The sequence below is a fragment of the Pelobates fuscus genome, chromosome 5 (genome assembly GCF_036172605.1).
Source record: "Pelobates fuscus isolate aPelFus1 chromosome 5, aPelFus1.pri, whole genome shotgun sequence".
Classification (NCBI taxonomy): Eukaryota; Metazoa; Chordata; class Amphibia; order Anura; family Pelobatidae; genus Pelobates; species Pelobates fuscus.
Genome location: NC_086321.1, coordinates 260,244,681 through 260,265,901, shown reverse-complemented (window position 1 = coordinate 260,265,901; position 21,221 = coordinate 260,244,681). Strand labels below are relative to the sequence as shown.

Genomic DNA, 21,221 nt, shown 5'->3' with positions numbered 1-21,221 from the left:
ATGAGCTCCATGCTAGTTGAATCAATAAAACCTGTGCTAAACAGTTTTATTGCTATGTGCACTAATTTAATGTTTTATGTTATTATTTGAGAGGTAGATGTAATTATGATCAAAGCTGGATTAGTCAAAGTAAAAATGTTAACACAACACTGACACATCTACTGGCCACCCAGAGATATGTTGGTGACCTAGTGAGAAGAGAGGACAAAATGACATATGTCACCAATTGAATCATCAACAGATCATGAAACCATGTTTAAGAACTTACCAATCAACTCAGACTGCAGAACTTGGTAGTTGTACCAGGAAAATAATCCACTTCCAGCACTTCAACCTTAGACACTTTGACCCCAGAGTACTCACCTTCTAGAAAGAGTTCATATCGCAGGCCCAACCATAGCTTCCCTGCTACTTAAGAAATCCCTCCATCACCAGAAGGAAATGATGCCTATTTGCTGTTCCAAATAAAAGTTATTTTTGTGGTTTTTATGTTTTTGCTAAAATAATCTTTCATCTCTGAGCACTAAGCTTGAGGTCATTGGGAGTTTGCATTGAAGTGTTACTACATGCATCATAGCTACCAGAGACCACTGGCACTGTTCCCTGGTAATGGGGCAAACCATTTTCAGTGACTTGCCCTCTTCACTGGGTTCCACCGAGCAACAAAGTGATGTGCATCTGACTTATTCTGTTCTGACTAATGATGTCCCAATGATGCTGCTGGAGGTTACACAAAAATGGGTTAAACTCTGCATGCGCAGCATTTCACAGCGAAACACTGTGAATACAAGCTCTAAGCACCATAATCACTCCAAGTCAATGATGTCATCATCATAACCCCTTGGAGTAACCCGTTAAAGTTTAGCAGGGCAGCTACATGGTGATTAGATAATATTGACATTAAATCATTAAGGAGCATTTAGTGTGTTTTTTTTTTTCATGTGCAAGTCTTTAGACCGGTCTAATTGTACCTAATTGTTAAATCTTCCAGGATAAATGTGTTATTTTTTAATGTGCTGATGCCTTTTTTCCTGTAATAGGGCTGCAAAATGAAACAATAGATTTACAGGTTTTATTGGGAACAACTTATTCCACTGAAAAGTAAGCTATGCCCCATAAAATACACTTAGTTATGGCAACAGGAGAGCAAAACAGACAATAATTTTCCACTTTAACTGTTTTATGGCACTTCAAACACAATTGAATTTAATATTTTACATACGTTCATTAAATACATTACTTAAAAGATTATCTGCTCATTTTATTACGATCTACACTTTTACAAATTGGATAAGAATACATGCCAATACATGTGTGTGGTAATATAATAGCACGTATGAGCTTTATTTATATATTTTTTAAAGGATTTTTTAAAAAGCGTATTTTCTAATAAATGGTCTACCATGTTTTACCCTTCTTAGTATTTTATCTGCATCTATAGCAGCAGCTGAAATGAATGGTATGCTGTGTTAATGTATGGTCATCTCAAGATTTCCTGGGAGATATGGAGAACTAGTGGGTGTTTTCCTATTATGACTGTTGGCTCCGGAGAATCCTCAGCCTCATCTCATTCCCCAGGCCTCCCACAGGCGTCCCAGCAATCACCGATCCAAGTCCAACCAGCCCTTCCTGCACAAGACATTGTTGCCCGAGCAGCACAAGCTCCGAGTTCCTCCGATACAGTTAGTTTCCACGCGCCACAGAACCCAGTGCCCTCTGATGATGGTAGCATACTCGGGACAAGCCGCAACATCCCTGGAATAATGACCCTAGGGCCCCTCCGGCCAACCCGGGTGGGGCCCCCTCAATGTACGTCTTGTTTAACCCATCCCAGGCCGCAACTGTAGTAGCATCTCTTCCAGACCCAGAGAAACAGCCCATGCCCTTCTTCCGAAGAATCACTTAGATCCAAAAAACATACTCTGCCGCATGGCGTGACCTGCTCAGCCTCTGTGAAATCAAAGCAGGGGATGCCTACTGACCTATAATGGAGAGAAGCGTCTCCACTGCCCGTCTCTCTAGTGAGACAGATTTCCAATTTGGTATAGAGTTCTGTGAGCAACTCCGTGCATGAGCTCAAGATAAGTTGGCCGATCAGGCAACTTGCATTAATTATATTGTTCAAGACAAGACACTATCACTCTAAGAGAAATATCACTCTAGATTGACTCAAACCTTCTCTGATCTGAGATTTAATTTGTATAACAAGGCCCACACCCAGATGCTGTCAGCAGCTTTTGTTGCAGGACTCAAAGAACCCATAAAGAAAGGCCTAATCTTGTCCCGTCCCGAATATAGAATTATTCCTTTGGACACCCTTCTCCTGGTTGCTATGGGTCTAGAATGCCTGCATCCCAAAAATCTGCCCCTCTCATGTTTTCCCTGCATAATCCTGCAATCAGACCTGCTCCAGCCCCTGCTGGTTATCCCATACCCCGCTTCCGGGCCCATTCATGGCTCAGCCTCCTAGGCCGCAGACCAGGACCTGTTTTAACTGTAACCGGGCTGGTCATTTCAGAAAGGACTGTCCTGCCCCCAAGGCCTTTAGACAACAACCACAGACCATAAGATCACCCTATCCCATGGCTGGCTATCCACCTGCTCTGACCCCAGGTTATCCTGCAGCTGCCTACCACCCCACTCAAACTCCAGGTTATCCCATGGCAGATTATCCTCCACCTACAGCTCCTAACTATCCTGCTGCTCGCTGCTCATAATTATGCTGCAATCTACTCCATTGATAGCCATGCCTCTGATTGTTATATACCTGCTTACCACCCTGCACCCATTCACCAACGCCCTGCACAGCACGTTCAGCAGCCTACTTATCCTACAACATTCAATCGTTCCTACACTGGCCCCGATCAGGCTCATCTAGATCTTGTACAATAGGTAACTGGCAAACCTGTGTCTCAGGCCCCTGTCATGGCAGTGCCTACAGGGGATAAAGGGGGGGGCCTAGCTACAGTGGTCCTATCCATTGAAGGTCAAACTACTACCTTCTTAGTTGACACAGGCCCAGCCCGTAGCATTATTACAGAACAAGACCTGCCTGACACCTCCTTTCTGTCTAATATTGATGTTTCTTGCGTAGGTGTAGATTGTACTCCCCGCAGTAACCCACTGACTAAACCCTTACGAGTGGGTATCTTCCCGGATCTCCTCACACATTTTGTGGTTTCCTCCACCTGCCCCATTAACCTGTTGGGGGCTGATGTTCTTTCTCGCCTACAATCCTCTATCTCTTTCACCCCTGATGGCCAGGTACAGCTATTAACCCCCCTATCTAAAAAGGATGCTTCAGCCCTCTGCTCTCTGCCCCTACTGCTTCACATAGAATCCCCCCGGAATGCTAGGGTCCTAGATGACTCCCCCAGTGCGCTAGCCAGAGTTCCAGCTAAACTATGGTCCACTGGCCCCGAAGACATTGGACGTCTCCAAGTTCCTCCAGTGGTGGTGAAGTTGCTCGAAGGTGCTTACCCTCCCTGAAGGCCGCAATATCCCTTGAGACCTGCTCAGGCTCTTGCCATCTCCAAGCAGGTTGAAGTCCTATTACAAAAGGGCACTCTTGTCAAATGTGAATCTCCATGTAACACCCCTTTGTTTCCAGTGAAAAAGAAGACCGAAAAAGGTGAACGAGACAAGTACAGGATGGTTCAGGATCTCAGAGCTTTTAATGACATCACTGTTCTGGAGGCCCCCATCATTCCTAACCCTCATACTCTTCTATCAGAGGTACCCCCTACTGCTAAGATTTTCACAGTAGTTAATTTTAAAAATGCCTTCTTCAGTGTACCTTTCGATCCCTCCTGCTGGTATTTATTTGCATTCACCCATGACCGCCAGCAGTATACATGGACTGTCATGCCTCAAGGAGCACAGAATTCACCTAGTCAATTTGCAAAGGCCATGTCAATCATTCTAGAACCATGGCAAAAGACTCACACTGATGTGGTCCTCCTCCAATATGTGGATGACCTTCTCCTCTGTGCAGATGACCTCCCAACTGCTGAAAGTACCTCAGAAGATCTCCTTTGCTTTCTGGCAGAACAAGGCTGCAAAGCCTCCAGAAAGAAGTTACAATGGTGCCAGCCCTCTGTGGTCTTCTTGGGACATTGTCTTTCCTATGGCACCCGTCACCTCACTCGAGATAGAGTACGAGGAATCACAGCCATCTGCCCACCACCGGGCCCACAAGCCTCTTCATGCTTTCCTGTGTCTCATCTCCTATTGCAGGGCCTGGATACCAAAAGCATCCACCTTAATGCAGCCTCTCTATGATGCACTAAAATCTGAACCTTTCTTTCTATCCCCTGGAGCTCTTTCTAGCTTCTATACTTTGCAACGTGCTATCTCCTCAGCCCCTGCATTTGGCCTCCCCATCTACCAGAAGCCTTTCAAGCTCTTTGTCTCCGAACAGTTGGGTCATGCACAATCCCATGGTTCTCGCCCACGTCCTATCGGCTACTATTTCTGTCAACTGGACCCTGTGGCAAGAGGAGGCCCTTCCTGTCTGCGAGCAGTCTTTGCAGCCTGTGCACTTCTGGATAAGACAAATGATCTAGTCCTTGGACACAAGCTCACCAAACTTGCACCTCAATCAGGTCCAACCGAAGCATCTCACATCTAAGAGACACTTTCGCCTGCAGACTTCTCTTCTCCTACCTGACAATGTCACCTTACAAAGATGTTACTCACTCAATCTGGCCACTCTTCTGCCACTTCCCAGGGGGGAAACAGCGCACTATTGGTATAGTCTTGATATAGATCCTGACTCTGCCTTTGAACTACAGGTACGAAAACCAACCGTTCCACATGATGAGCAACCTTTCCTACATTGCACCCTGTGGTTCAAAAATATTCCAGGACCAGATCCCCACTACGAAGAAGAGCTGGTCAAACTAATAGAGGTTTGCCTCATCATGACAGACCTATTTTGTGACTCTAAAGGAAATAGTGTGGCCCTGGTCCTCTTACCCATGGAAGTAAGACACATGTATCATCACTGGACTTTGGCTGTTCCTCACGTCTCCTTCACCAAATCCCCAGAAATCTCATGGAAGGAACTTGGCCCATTGGCCAGCACGTGGAGCATTGCAGATCAAGATCAGCTTGCTGCAGAGGGTGTCACCAATAGAACAGTGAACTGCAAGACAACCGGTTACCCCCGAAACCACACAGAAATAGGCGTTGATGCCCCTCCCACGGACCAAGACCAAGATGCTCCTCATGACTGCTTTGAACAGATGAAAATGTAGACAACACATCTCCCAACCGTACATGAAACTGCTTTACTGGAACTTGACTTCACTCTATTCGTGTATGGCTCCAGATATGCCGATGAGCAAGGAAAGTATCACACTGGATTCGCTGTCACTACAGTGGATCAGGTACTTCAAGTATCATCGCTTCCCTAATCCATGTCTGTCCAAGAAGCTGAACTGAAGGCTCTCACCACAGCATGCAAAATGTCTGAAGGAAAACGTGCCAATATCTACACCATTTCAAGATATGCCCTGGGCGTGGCACATGACTTTGGATTAATCTGGAAGACAAGGGGTTTCCTTACAACAACGGGTATACCAGTCAAGCATGGTACAGCTATTAAAGAGTTGATGGATGCCCTACTACTTCCTGAGGAGTTGGCCATACTAAAGGTAAAGGCCCACGGGAGACTGAATTCAGAGAAAGCATGCAGCTAGGCAACTACCTAGCTGACCAGGCCGCCAAGGATGCTGCTCGTGCACCAAGGGAAGTGGACAGAAGAGTGTCCGCTGAAGAAACCCCCATATTCACTAAGCAGACTTTGCCTACAAATCACAAGTTCCCGAAAGAACGGCAAGCAGTTGCTAATCCCGAGGAAAGACAGAGCTGGAAACAGAAAGGAGCAACCCTCCAAGATGGAATATATACCATTAACCTCAAGTTCTGTTTACCTAAAAACATGTACCCAGCAGTGGTCCAGTGGGCCCATGGAGCAGCACATCTGTCCAAGAACCTCATGAACTCCCTGATCAATAAGTATTTTGAAGCACCAGGCATCACTTCTTTAACCAAGAATTACTGCAGATCCTGTACCATCTGTGCCAAAGGCAACACCAGGAGAATGGAAAAAGCTCCCCCCAAGCATCTAGCCAAGCCTCAACATCCCTTCCAAAGGATCCAAATTGACCATATTCAAATGGCAAACAGTGGCCGGTACGAATATGCACTAGTCATAGTGGACATGTTCTCATTTTAGCCAGAAGCCTTTCCTGTCACCAACATGACAGCTAAAACCACGGCCAAACATCTACTCACCGAAGTTGTGTGCAGATATGGAGTCCCTGAAGTGATAGACAGTGACCAGGGCCCATCCTTCACTGTGACTAAGGAAATCTGGACAGCACTGGGGGTGACCCTTGCATTCCACACACCCTATCACCCACAGAGTAGTGGCAAGGTAGAACGCATGAATGGCACCTTAAAAGCCAGAATGCTTAAGATGGCCCAAGAGACTAACCTGCCCTGGCCAGAGAGTCTTCCCATAGCTCTGTTTAGTGTAAGATACACACCTAGGGGGAAGTTTGACCTGTCCCCATATGAAATTTTGTTTGGCTCAGTCCCCAGACTTGGCTGCTATTTTCCCCAGCAGCTCCAACTCCACTCAGATATATTGATTGACTATGTAACTGCCCTTTCTCAGGCTTTAACCAAAATCCATGCACAAGTGTTTTCTTCCATTCCAGAACCAGAGTCCGATACAAGCACCCACAAGTTACTTCCTGGTGATTGGGTTCTGGTCAAGAGATTCCTGAGGAAACACACTCTTGAGCCGAGATTTGATGGTCCTTTCCAAGTCCTCCTAACTACATCTGCCTTAGTTAAAGGGACTCTCCAGGGAGGCAATTTTACTTACCTGGTTCCAGCGCCGGGAGCCTCGTGAAGCCGCACCCCCTATTTCGTCAAAATGACGAAATAGGCGGACGCGAGCAGGGAGCAATCAGACACTTCCATTTGGAAGCGTCATTGATACCTTGTGCGCATGCGCGGCTTTGCCGCACATGCGCACATACTTCAGAGGGCGGCATTCATTCAGTGACAGCTCAGCTCGCGGTCTTTGCCCGCCCCCCTCCTCCGCTGACAGGCTGGAGAGAGAAGGCGCGCACACAGTGCCTTCTCTCTCCTGAACACGTCAGACGTATTTTAATACGTCTGACGTGTCCAGGGCCTTTTTAGGGCCCTGCGTGATAGGAAGTCCCTCTAGTGGCCGTCTGTGTGACGGCCACTGGAGGTATTCCTATCAATCAATGTAAACACTGTATTTTCTCTGAAAATACAGTGTTTACATTAGATTGCCTGCATGGAGCTATAGATAATACCTGAACAACTACATTAAGCTGTAGTTGTTCAGGTGACTATAGTGTCCCTTTAACCCCTTAAGGACCAAACTTCTGGAATAAAAGGGAATCATGACATGTCACACACGTCATGTGTCCTTAAGGGGTTAAATTGGCTGGGAAGAAGACTTGGATACACACCTCTCATTGCAAGAAAGTTCCAGCTCCAGAGGAAGCAAACCTTGTCAAGTCATGAGCTTCCTGTACCTTTTCCTGCTGCTAGGGCTCATAGAGGCCCAACTGTCAGGGTACCTGAAGTCTCTACCTCTGAGAGAGGTAGAGACTTAGAAGTTTATCCATCCGGACGGCATGTCTCCTCGGTCCCTCGCGGTTCACCCGGTCTTGCAAACGCCGGCCGCGAGGGAGTCACTTCCTTTTCTAGCACGACGTCCGGAAGCCGACGTCATGACGCCAACCCGGAACGGCCTGTCACTCAATTCTGTGGAGATGAATCAGGACTCGTCGGAGGCGTGTCCTCTCTCCCAAACCAGGGTATTTAACAGTGTTCCTCTCATTTACTCATTGCCCTGTCGTGGTTCTAGCCAGCCTAGTCTCGCAGTGCTCTTGTATCCTTGTTTTCCTTTTGGTTTTGACCCGGCTTGTTTGTACTATTCTGCTTTATCTGTATTCCTTTGACCCGGCTTGTCCCTCGCTTACCTGTCTTCTCGTTCCCCCGACCTCGGCTTGTCTCTGACCATTCTCTACTCTTTCTGTGCGTTAGTCCGGCCATTCTAAGGTCCGGTATACGTACCTTTCTACTGTTTGTACTCTGCGTGTTGGATCCCTGTCCCGATCCTGACATTACGACAGGGCCAATGGATCCTGCAGGTACAAGCAGTCAGCTTGGTCCTTCCGATCCTAGGTTTGACGCCATGGAACACAGAATGGACCAGATGGCCTTAGCACTACAGGCATTATTGTCCCGTGCTAATAACCCACCAGAGGAGACACGTACTACTACTGTTTCTCCGGTGACTTCGGGCCTAGAGGTAGCCACTGTAGGTGCCTCTTCCCGTATTACCCCACCAGTACGTTATGCTGGCTCTCCAGAGAAGTGTCGTGGTTTTTTAAACCAGATCAGTATTCACTTCGAATTACAACCCCGCTCCTATCCTACTGATAGGGCGAAGGTTGGATTTATTATTACATTACTCATTGAGAAGGCTCTGAGATGGGCCAATCCCTTATGGGAGAATGATAATCCGTTGGTATATAATTATAATGCCTTTGTAGCTGCCTTTAGAAGAACTTTTGACCCTCCTGGTAGAAAGGTCAATGCAGCCAGATTACTGTTGCGCCTGAGACAGGAGAACCGAACACTGGTGGATTATGCACTAGAGTTCAGGTCTCTAGCGGCAGAAGTCAAGTGGAATGAGCAGGCTTATATAGATGTATTTTTGAACGGGTTATCAGATGTAATTCTTGACGAGGTTGCTACTAGAGAGCTCCCTGAGAATTTGGAGGATTTAATTTCGTTCATTTCCCATATTGATGAGCGTTTAAGAGAGAGACAGAACACTCGAGAGAGGAACCTTAGACCTGCCTTTAAATTAGCTCCTGCATTTCAAAGTCCTGAGTCCAATACCTCACTATTTCCTGAACCTATGCAGATAGGCAATACTCGCCTCTCAGAAGAGGAGAGACAGTACAGGAGAAGGGAGGGATTATGTATGTATTGTGGAGTTCGAGGTCACTTACGCCTGAGTTGCCCTAATCGCTCGGGAAACGCTCGCACCTAAGTTTCTCTAGAGGACAGGCCTTGGGTGTTTCTATTTTGTCCTCTACTCATAATTATAAAGATCACAGGCTTCTGCTACCAGTTTCTTTAACTTGGGAGAAGGGAGTAATAAAGACCATGGCCTTGATAGATTCCGGAGCTGCTGAGAATTTTATCGATCAAGTCTTTGCTACTGAACACACTATCCCATCCCAGTTAAGGGATACACCCTTGGCCGTTGAGGCCATAGATGGTAGACCTTTACTTGAGCCTGTTATTTCTCGTGAGACTATACCCATTAACTTAACTGTTGGTATCCTACACGAGGAAAGATTATCACTTATGCTCATTTCGTCTCCTTCTGTTCCCATAGTCCTGGGTTACCCATGGTTAAAGAGACATAACCCTATTATCGATTGGGAGTTAGGGGAGATACTCTCATGGGGTCAGGGGTGTCAGGAGAGGTGTTTACGCAGGGTTTCCCCATTGGCTGTAATTAACACACCAGGTAGTTCTGCCCAGTCTACAGAGATACAGATACCCCCTCTGTACCTGGACTTAAAGGCAGTGTTCGACAAGAAGAACGCTGATACACTACCCCCACACAGGACCTTTGATTGTAAAATTAATCTACTGCCTGGTACCATGCCTCCCAGGGGCAATGTATATCCTCTATCCACTAAAGAGAATTCTGTTCTAGAGGAGTATATTCGGGAGAATTTAGACAAGGGATTCATTAGGAGATCTTCTTCTCCTGCCGGGGCTGGATTTTTTTTTGTTAAAAAGAAAGATGGTTCACTAAGACCTTGTATTGATTATCGAGGTTTGAATAAAATAACCATCAGAAATGCCTATCCGATCCCCTTGATTACCGAGCTCTTTGATCGGCTGAAGGGCTCTAAAATTTTCACCAAGTTGGACCTCAGAGGGGCATATAACTTGGTGAGAATCCAGCAAGGACACGAGTGGAAGACTGCGTTCAACACCCGTTATGGGCACTATGAGTACACGGTCATGCCTTTTGGTCTTTGTAACGCACCGGCAGTATTTCAGGATTTGATTAATGAGGTTCTTAGGGAATTTCAACATGATTGTGTTATTGTGTACCTGGATGACATACTCATACACTCTAGAGAGATTGAGACCCACCATAGACAAGTCAGAAAAGTATTACACAAACTTCTGCAACATGGTTTATACTGTAAATTGGAGAAATGCAGTTTTGACCAGACCCAGATAGACTTCCTTGGGTATGTGATTTCTGGGGAGGGCTTTAAGATGGATCCTGACAAACTCCAGTCTATTTTGGATTGGCCATTACCTAAGGGACTCAAGGCTATTCAAAGGTTTATTGGTTTCTCCAATTATTATAGGCGCTTCATTAAGGGTTACTCTTCTATTATTGCGCCCATTACTAATATGACCAAACAAGGTGCCGACACTAAGACTTGGTCTACTGAAGCTCTCCTTGCTTTCAAAAATCTCAAAGAACTTTTTGCTTCTGCCCCAATTTTAGTCCACCCTGACACGACTCTGCCGTTCCTACTCGAGGTCGATGCCTCTGAGACAGGAGTAGGTGCTGTTCTGTCACAAAGGTTAGGTGTGGATAAACCGTTACATCCTTGTGGTTTTTTTTCTAAGAAACTTTCTGGGCCTGAAAGCAGATATGACATCGGCGACAGGGAACTGTTAGCGGTCATTATGGCCTTAAAGGAGTGGAGACATTTATTGGAGGGGACCTTACATCCTGTTACTATTTTGACGGATCACAAAAACTTGTCCTATATTGGGGAGGCTAAGCGTTTGTCCTCCAGGCAAGCTCGTTGGTCCTTATTCCTGACTCACTTCAATTATGTGCTTACTTACAGACCTGGTTCCAAGAACTCGAAAGCCGATGCTTTGTCTCGCCAATATGAACCGTCTACTATATCTGAACCGGTTCTTTCTTCTATAGTTCCGAAATGCAATATTATTGCTAATACGAATCTCAGGATTCATTCTCCGTTACTGGCCGAGATCATCAAGATGCAACATGTAGCACCTAAACAGACTCCTGGGGGTCGATATTATGTTCCTCCTGCTCTTCAACTGGAGTTATTACAGTGTTTCCACAACAGCAAGGTGGCGGGACATCCTGGTATTCGCAAGACGTATGCTTTGATCTCTAAAGACTTCTGGTGGCCTGCTTTACGTAGGGAGACTAAAGATTTCATTGCTGCGTGTGAGGTTTGTACTAAGACCAAGCCACCTCATACGCTTCCATGTGGATTTCTGCATCCCCTAGAGGTTCCAGAGAAGCCATGGTCCTGTTTGGCTATGGACTTTATTGTCGATCTACCTATCTCTAAAAAACAGACTGTTATCCTCACCGTGGTTGACAGATTCACCAAGATGGCTCACTTCATTCCTCTGCCTAAACTTCCATCTTCTCCCGAATTGGCAGAGATATTCGCAAGGGAGATTTTTCGTTTACATGGGATACCCTCCCAAATTGTATCTGACAGAGGTTCCCAATTTGTTTCCCGTTTTTGGAGGTCCTTCTGCTCTCAACTGGGTATTAAGTTAAATTTTTCTTCTGCCTATCATCCTCAGTCTAACGGAGCTGCTGAACGTACCAATCAAAAGATTGAACAGTATTTACACTGTTTTGTTTCCGAACACCAGGACGATTGGGTCGGTTTGATTCCTTGGGCGGAGTTTGCACACAACAATCTCGTTTGCGATTCTACTCATTCAAGCCCCTTCTTCATGAATTATGGTTTTCATCCATCCATCCTACCCCCGGTTTCTCCTTCCCAAGGGATACCGTCGGTTGATGTCCATGTTGCCAACTTGAGAAAGTTGTGGGATCAGACTCGACAGATTCTTCTGCACAATTCCATGCTGGTTAAGAAACACGCAGATAAACGTAGAAGGGCGGCTCCGGTTTTTGTTCCAGGCGATAGAGTATGGTTGAGCACTAGAAACATTCGTTTAAAAGTTCCTTCCATGAAATTCGCTCCCCGTTATATTGGACCTTACAGGGTCCTGACTCGAATTAACCCAGTTGCGTATCGTCTAGCTCTTCCATCTGCCTTACGCATTACTAACTCCTTTCATGTTTCATTGCTGAAACCACTGGTCTGTAACAAATTCTCCTCCAAGATCGCCCCTCCTCGTTCTGTTCAAGTGGAGGGTCAGGAGGAGTATGAGGTTAACTCTATCATTGATTCTCGAATCTCCCGGGGAAGAGTACAATATCTGGTCGATTGGAAAGGTTATGGTCCTGAGGAGAGGAGTTGGGTACCTCAAGAGGATGTTCATGCTCCTCGTCTCCGCAGGGCGTTTCACTCCCGCTTCCCATCTCGTCCCGGTTCCTTCCGCCCGGTGGGCGTATCTGAGAGGGGGGGTACTGTCATGGTACCTGAAGTCTCTACCTCTGAGAGAGGTAGAGACTTAGAAGTTTATCCATCCGGACGGCATGTCTCCTCGGTCCCTCGCGGTTCACCCGGTCTTGCAAACGCCGGCCGCGAGGGAGTCACTTCCTTTTCTAGCACGACGTCCGGAAGCCGACGTCATGACGCCAACCCGGAACGGCCTGTCACTCAATTCTGTGGAGACTAATCAGGACTCGTCGGAGGCGTGTCCTCTCTCCCAAACCAGGGTATTTAACAGTGTTCCTCTCATTTACTCATTGCCCTGTCGTGGTTCTAGCCAGCCTAGTCTCGCAGTGCTCTTGTATCCTTGTTTTCCTTTTGGTTTTGACCCGGCTTGTTTGTACTATTCTGCTTTATCTGTATTCCTTTGACCCGGCTTGTCCCTCGCTTACCTGTCTTCTCGTTCCCCCGACCTCGGCTTGTCTCTGACCATTCTCTACTCTTTCTGTGCGTTAGTCCGGCCATTCTAAGGTCCGGTATACGTACCTTTCTACTGTTTGTACTCTGCGTGTTGGATCCCTGTCCCGATCCTGACATTAACAAGTTGCTATTACTAAAGATAATCATGCTAATACATTTTGATACAACTCTTCTAACACACGTGGCTATGTTTACATTTGATTACTCTGATATTGTCAATTGTACATTCCCACAATCATTGCTATCAACAGTATACAAAGATATACCCAACATAAAGGACCCTTACATATGTGGGACAGATGCTAGTTTTAAAGTTAGCTTGGATAGGTTTAGTTAAGGTCACAGTTAGACAGGGTATAGTTTGATAGTGTGAGGTAGAGTTAAAATTAGGTTTAGAAAGGGCATTAAAGTTTGATATTGTTTAGTATTGTGACATGGATAATGTCACTTCACCAAATAGAATCCTTGGGCAGCAAGTAAGCTGCGTAAAAATTAAAATAGTTCACTATAAATATCTACCTTCCATAGTAAGAACAAATAATGAATACATAAATACATAAAACAAATAGAACATTTGTAGTAATCTACCTGAAACTACAATCAGAGGAGGGATAGTATATTTGAGGAGCTGTGCCTTCTAGATTGTACCTATGTTTTGTAAGTATTTTTAAAGGAACACTAAAGGGTCAGGAACAAAAACAAAAACATTCCTGACTCTATTGTGTTAAAAACACCTTCGCCCCCCTACATATTCCAGTCTGCTGCTGCTCGCTCTGCCCCTCATCTGCCTACTTGGCTGACATCATCATAAGTTATGACCTGAGCCAATCACGATGTTTTAAGGCATTGGGTTGGCTGAGCTTGTCATGGAAGCAGATCAGGGGCAAAGCCAGCACAAGCCAAACACAGCCCTGACAATAGGGTGGAGACACTAAATGTGCAGCACTGCCCAGGAAGCACCTCTAGTAGCCATCTGAGGAGTGGCCAGTGGAGTTATCCCTAGGCTGTAATGTAAACACTGCCTTTCTCTGAAAAAACAGTGTTTACTGCAAAAAGCCTGAAGGGAATGATTATACTCACCAGAACAAATTCAATAAGCTGTAGTTGTTCTGGTGACTATAGTGTCCATTTATTTTTTTGTTTATTAAAGTGATCTGATAGAGATAGCACTATGAAAGTATGATTTCATTTTTAACTCTATATCACTTGAAAAAAATCATTAAAAACCCACTTCTTCATTAAAGCGTATCAATTAAACTCTTAATAGCTCCCAACTGATTCCTCTTCTGCAACTTTCACTAGTCTAATACTATCCTTACCATTTTTTGTGTCATTTTACCCCACTCCCTCTAGCATGTAAGCTCATTGAGTGGATTCTTTTTTTATTTTGATAGCTCTGGACGTGTAGTGGGATAACTACTATCTATAGACTGTAAGCTTGTCTGAGCAGGGCCCTCTTCAACCTATTGTTCCTGTAAGCTTTTGTAATCGTCTCATTTATTGTTAAATCTCCCCCTTTGGGGGGCGGTCCCACGGAACGGTCGCATGGTGTGAAAGCTCCGTGATGATAGTGGCCCAAACCGACAAAAAAACGCGGTTATCGGATAAATCTCCCCCTTTGATAATATTGTAAAGCGCTACGGAATATGCTAGCGCTATATAAATACCAGTAATAATAATATTAATATGTAACTTTTTAGACCTTTAATATAAGAAAAGATGCATTTAAAAATTATGGCATTCCTGTTATTTCACTACATAAATCCATCACACAGACGATAAAGGTATACATGTTGATATTGTTGTAATTGGAGGCACTATCAGAATACAAATAGGGAGTCTTTACAGTACTGGAAGATTTCTCATGAAAATAAACCATGTGTATGAAAAATACAAAAATTACTAATTTAATTGCAGATTTGGAAGAGGTTGGTGATCAAATGGTTAAATTAAAAGTGTCAAAATGTAAATACCATGTGGGGTTTACTTTTAAGTAATGTACACATTTGTGTAGTAGTTTTATATTTTTAACTACTATTGAAGTTGTCAGCATACAAAAGTTTGCATTTTAAGAATCAGGATTAATAAATGATTTAATTTCTAATTCTTTAGCTACAGTTGCTGTTTGATGTGTAAAAATTATTATTAACTAATCTGAGAGATAAAAAAAATTATTTTTTTTTTTTTTACATCGTTCCCATGTTTTGATGGGTTTTTCACTAAAGTGAGAATGCAAAGTGAATTTCAAATTTAAGATCAAAATAACTGAACTGAAATCATTCTTTAAAGGACCACTATAGGCACCAAGACCACTTCAGCTTAATGAAGTGGTCTGGGTGCCTGGTCCAGCTAGGTTTAACCCTTTTTTAAATAAAAATAGCAGTTTCAGAGAAACTGCTATGTTTATATTAGGGTTAAGCCAGCCTCTAGTGGTCAAGTATGTTTTCCTGGCACTATAGTGGTCCTTTAAGTCAGCTATTCTTTCAGTTTAGCTGCTGTGGCCTTAAATTTGAAATTCACTTAAAATTGTCAGTAAATAACCCTGATAGTATAAGTACCAAAAGGCCCTGGTCACTAACTCAATGACAGGATTTTTTTTATTAAGGTAAAAGTTCATAGTAAATTCATCGTGAATTTCAAATAAGGCCAAAATAGCAGAATTGGAAATTAAATCACTTTGAATCTCTCACATCAGTGAATAATCATGTGAATCTCAAAAATCATTGGTCCTAGAGGGGTTAAAAATCCTAGAAAGTGACATTTAAGCATTCCTAACCAAAAGAATGGCTTTAATAAAGTCTATAGATCGATGCTTAGTAGATGAAAGCTCACATTCCAGAGACATTTGCTGGCATAAGACCAGTGAATATAAAGCTTCTATAATAGCATGACATGTTAGAGCAGGGTTAACACATGGGTGTAGCCTTTTTCATAACCCACAGCCAAACGTTAAAATTGTGCAAATTGACATTTGACATTGCAAATTAGTTTATCACGAACATTATATATTTACTGAATACTATTTATTAGACTTGTACACAAATGAGTTGCAGCTGCTAGAAAATTCATTGTATTCTCCATCTAAATGAATCAATTCATCTGTGAGTTACCTGTGAAGTCTTATTCAATTAACAATTTAAAAGGCATTTGATTTATTTCTAGCATTTGTGCACAAGCCTACAATTTGACAAAATACTTATTAACATTCCTGTAATGTCAAAAGTGGTCCAGACCAAGGGTCTTAGCCCTCCTCAAGAACAAAAAGATACAACGAAAATGTGGTAAATGTTTAACCTTAACCTTTAATAATCAAATATTTTAAACGGGTATTAACCCATTGGATACACATTGTATTGGTTCTGAGAAGTTCTAATTATTTTCAAAGAAAACAAACTATGGAAAATGAGGCCTGTGACAAACGCTGGAAGAGTGTGGAAGCCGGCCTCCTAGCCACCGACTATGGTCCAGGTCTGAGACACCGTTTGGGAGTTACCCTGCCCAGCCGCCATTAATAGCTTTCCCTGGGTGCCCCTGGTTCGGCACTTTCCCTTCATGCGAATGGAACCGAATGCAAGCTCTCTGGCAGATGTTCACATGAACCAAAACCATGAATAGCCCTCAGCGGTACTTACCTGCGACCGCTATGGAACTAATTTCTGCATGAGGACTTTGTGGCTTCCCGGTCACCTCAGCAGCACGTAGTCGTGAATGTTATGGAACTTTTTTTGGCATGACGTGACAGTACAGTTCCAGGATAACTTGGTTTGTGGTTTTGAACCACTGGAGGGAAGGTGCGTGAGACTAAGGGGAACAAACGCTATCTAAGAGCCAGGTTGAGCACCCTGTATTACGGCTGCAGGAGCTCCCGAAAGTTGACAGGCAAAAGCACCAAACACCCTGGAACTATTTTGGGCATAGGACCATGTGTGCGGCTAGTCAGAAATTTAACACGGTGGTCTGAGTGCTATTTGGAGAACTTGGGGGCTCAGATTAGGGCAATTTAAATATATATTATTTGTAAGGTTAATTTAAATGTTTTATATATTTTACAAATAGAATCCACTCAGCCAAATTCCAATCCAGATTGTTGCCACTAGGGTTCAACCAAACAGTCTCCAATAATCCACTGATCTATCTATGTAGTAAAAATATAACCACAGTGGGTCACTGATATTGACATAGGTCACACAGATACCACTTAAAGCATTACAATACAGTGAATGCAGTGCTGAAAATCAACCACCAGAGGTCACTGTTCCACTACCAGGTGGTGCTGGCATCCCAAAAGAAAAAATTATTATAAGGGAGCCACATAAATATATCTTGGTATAAACTGCATAGTAGTAAGGGGGAGTGGTAATTTTGAAATAAAAGGCAGACAAACCTTCCTAGTGGAGGAGATCAGACTGGCTGTTCCCTAGGTAAACTCAGCTAAATAAAGATAGATGAGGGAATAATTATTGTTAGGTGGCACAGAGGAATAATTTTTATTTATTCATAAAATATTTTACCAGGAAGGATAGATTGAGATATCTCTCGATTTCAAGTATGTCCTGGGCCCACAAACACTGCAATGTTACAGTAGGGTAGAATATAATATTACAAAAAAATAATACTATATATATATATATATATATATATATATATATATATATATATATATGTTATTTGCCACGTTGTGGCAGGCTTATGCGATATATGATCATATAATGTAACTAAACCCCAATAATTTTGCCTTGGTGAGGTGTTTTTAAACAAAGCTATTACAATCTGTGAGATTTGAAATCATTCTTTAGTGAATAAACGAGTGCGCTGGATTCTGTATTTTGTATGTTGGATATATTGGCCCCAGCAGCACCATATAATGTATGCATCGTCAGGTGAGTGCAGCCCTCTTGGTTTCATTTACACGTGTATAAAGTTAACAAAGAACAAGTAAGAAATTTAGTAAACTGTGATTACAGATGCATCCTGTATTGAGAAATGTTTCCATAGATCTCTTAAAATAGTTTAGATTGAATGAAGGTTTAACGGTGTACCTGAGGTTATTACATATTTGCGGTGCTCTTTTGGATGGATAACAAGAGCATAAAGAAATTATTACTATCATAAAAACGACCTTACCTCCATGTTTAATGGCTGGTAATTTCACCTCTTTTAACTTGAAGTCTGATAATTTCGGAGCCCCTTCAAAGTGTTTAACTAACGTCCAGGAGCGGGAAAGCACCATTCTGTGATGACTATAAGAGAAAGCAAAAATCAAGAAAACAAATCTGCAAAGGTTCTAGAAAAGGTGCCTTAATATTCTCACACGACAAGAAGTGGTTTATTCCTGTTAACAATATTCTTATATCTATTGGAACAATGTATATTCCTTTATACGCCTACCCAGTTCACCTTGCCAATAATCATGCTAGTATTTGCAGCTCATTTTCTTTCTTAGTTGGCATAGTATCTTTTGTTTCTGAGTAAATATTTGTATTACTTAGAACAAATATATCAAAACAGAATAACTGACATGCTACACACATATTAAAACATGTTTGCAACATGCGTGAAGATATTTTTATGACATATAAGTGAAGATATAATTATATGCATGAAACAAATGTTTCAGAACAGGGATAGCCAGGAAGAAGCCCCTCAACCTAACAGCTGGTAAAACAACATGGGTGTTGTTAAGCAGCTGAGGATCTACCACTTGGTCACCCCATTTTACAAAATGGAAGGAAAACATGACAAACATACATACAGGAAATCATTAATTACTTTCTGACTCTTGCTTGGTGACATGTTCTCAATTTCCAAAAATGGAAGACCCACCTCTGAAGAGGAAATCCACTGTTTTGTTAAATAGTCAATCTAAAAATCACAAATATATTACAAAAGCATGCTTGTGGCTTAATAAATACTTATTACGTGATCTGCCATAATGAGTGAGTACTGTACTAATAAGTTCCATGACGTCTGGGCATGTCCCCTTCAGTCTGAGATTAGTGGCTACGATTAGAACCGCCATTTTAATGACAGCAGTTGATATAGCTGCTTCCTGGGACCGTAACTTTCACTAATATCAGGCAAAACTGAGACATGTTTGTCATACTGCTACATTTATACAAAGTTCTTCCCTTAACCCCTACACTACCCTAACAGACTACAGTATATATAAACCCATTCACTACCCCAATTCTACATGTCACAGGCCCTAATTGCACTATACTATCACATTAACCTTCTACACTACACATCCACTAAAACATCCCAACAGCTACCCCAAATAGTATCCCCATACTAACCATTTACCCATACACTTACACTAACCTAAAAACATGAGAAAATAGAACAAATATATTGATGGTATAATTTCAACTTTCAGTCTTGTGGTCTTCATGATATTTCTTGAACCCCTTAATGGCTTTATTTTTATCCTCAGTGTATCTACATTCACACTAAAGCACAACTTTTGATTTAACTTTTGCGATTCACTGTGTACAAAGATCATGCTAGTTCAGAATTTTGAGCAAGAACTGGAGCACAAACATGGCTAAAACAAAGCTAAACAACTCTTGCAGCCAGCATCGTTAGAATGGAATGTATCCTTACGTGACCCATCCCAATACACCCTATATGCACACACTAAAATTACAAATCTGTTAATAATTGGTGCAAACAGCATACCTCATTGTTCACTGATGGCCTTGATCCAAACTGAAATGTTTCAGTAGAGAGTTTTCTGGTTTGCTTTGTCCTAAAGACTCCTCCTTTTGTTCAGTACTTTGGATACCAGTTGCAAGGGAATATGTTTAAATATAAAGTAGCCCAATGATACATGCAATGTGACTGTTATCTGAATGAAGTGGAATGAAGCTCAGAATAACCTGCAGAAAGTGCTTTCAATTAAATGGCAAGTAAAAAAAAAAAGCTTTCTGAAAATGTTTTTGATTTGAAATAAACTAGTGATTTCCTTCCTCCTTTTTATATCCATGTGTTATAAACTATGCATGAATTTATTTCTGTTCTTAAACACTGTACTCCGGAAAGGGTTATACCAAGCACCATGTCCACATGAGTGAACTGAAGTGGTCATGGTGCTTTTATTCTATATGTGCAGTGTTTCCTTTTTAAACACTGCGCATACTGACTTTAACCCCTTAGCTGCTGGAGGTGTAACTCCCCCAGCATCATGGGGGTGTCATTAGCCAGCCAACAAATTCCACACAGTGTTGACGCTCTCAGCCAATGAATCCAAACGTACATAAGCAAAGGAGCTAGGAGCTTTAAAGCCTGGTGAAGACCCAGGGTAAGAAGGCAAACAATTGCTACTCCCAGGGATGGATTAAAATAGGGGCTGATGGAGCTGCAGCTCCAGGCCCAAGCCCATGAGATAGGCAAATTGATTAAAAATAATATATATTTTTTTTAATTAGTTTTTTTTACATACACTACTCTTGGGGTTGCCAGGTATTTCTCAGGTATTTCTTAGGGTTGCCAGGTATTTCTCATAAGTATTTCTCAGGTATTTGAGGCTGCCTAGCTTACTGCAATACCGGCAATACAAATGTCAGTCTCAGTATAAACAGAGATTATTCTGCAATACCAGCGCTGGCCAATAGGGGACACTGCTTGTGTGGAGAGAGGCAGGGATATGAAGTTACAGCATCTCCCTCCCTGCTATTCTCTACTCACTGATCCACAGGGGAGCAGCTCTGCACAGAGAATCCAGACAGCAGCTCTGAGCCTGCAGAGACAGCCAAAGCTCAGGTAAGTGAGAGATAGGAAGAAAGGCTGCAGGGAGACATGGGGACACAGACACCAAGGGGCACTGAGATACACTAAGGGAAACTGTGAGAGATGGGGACACTGGGATACATAGGGGCACTTGCTGACACTGAGACACTAGGGGAAACTGTGAGACATGAGGATGGTGAGAGACTTGGGGACACTAAAACTTAGGGACACTGGGGAACATGGGGGGCACTAGGGACACAGTGGTCCCATGTCTCCCAGTGGCCCCTAGTCTCTCAGTATCCCCATGTTGCCAAGTCGGTGTCCCAATGTCTCACAGTGTCCCAATGTATCTAAGTGTCCCCTAGTGTCCTAGTGACATGGGGACAATGGGAGACATGGGGATACAAACTCTAGGGACACTGGGTGACATGGGGGCACTGAGAGACATGGGGACAGTGGGGGACAGAGGGAGATATCGGGACACTGGGTGACTTTAAGACCTGGGAGACATGGGCACTCCCAGTGTCCCCATGTCTCCCAGCCAGTGTCCCTAGTATCGCA

At 43.3% G+C, this 21,221-nt stretch overlaps 1 protein-coding gene across 2 annotated transcripts in view; it reads right to left on the bottom strand.

The window, feature by feature from the left end:
- LOC134612802 (prostaglandin reductase 1-like) overlaps positions 1–19,723 on the bottom strand; it is a 46,393-nt gene extending 26,670 nt beyond the window's left edge. The window contains exons 1-3 of one of the 2 annotated variants that reach the window (XM_063457248.1): positions 19,611–19,688; positions 18,702–18,757; positions 18,057–18,172 (exon numbers count right to left, since the gene is read on the bottom strand). In XM_063457248.1, the coding sequence (XP_063313318.1) occupies positions 18,057–18,162 (106 nt within the window). In that variant the 5' untranslated portion in view covers positions 18,163–18,172; positions 18,702–18,757; positions 19,611–19,688. Of the gene's footprint in view, positions 1–18,056; positions 18,173–18,701; positions 18,758–19,610 lie in introns of both variants that reach the window. The other variant, XM_063457247.1, reaches the window with a different exon arrangement.
- Positions 19,724–21,221: the final 1,498 nt, after the last annotated feature.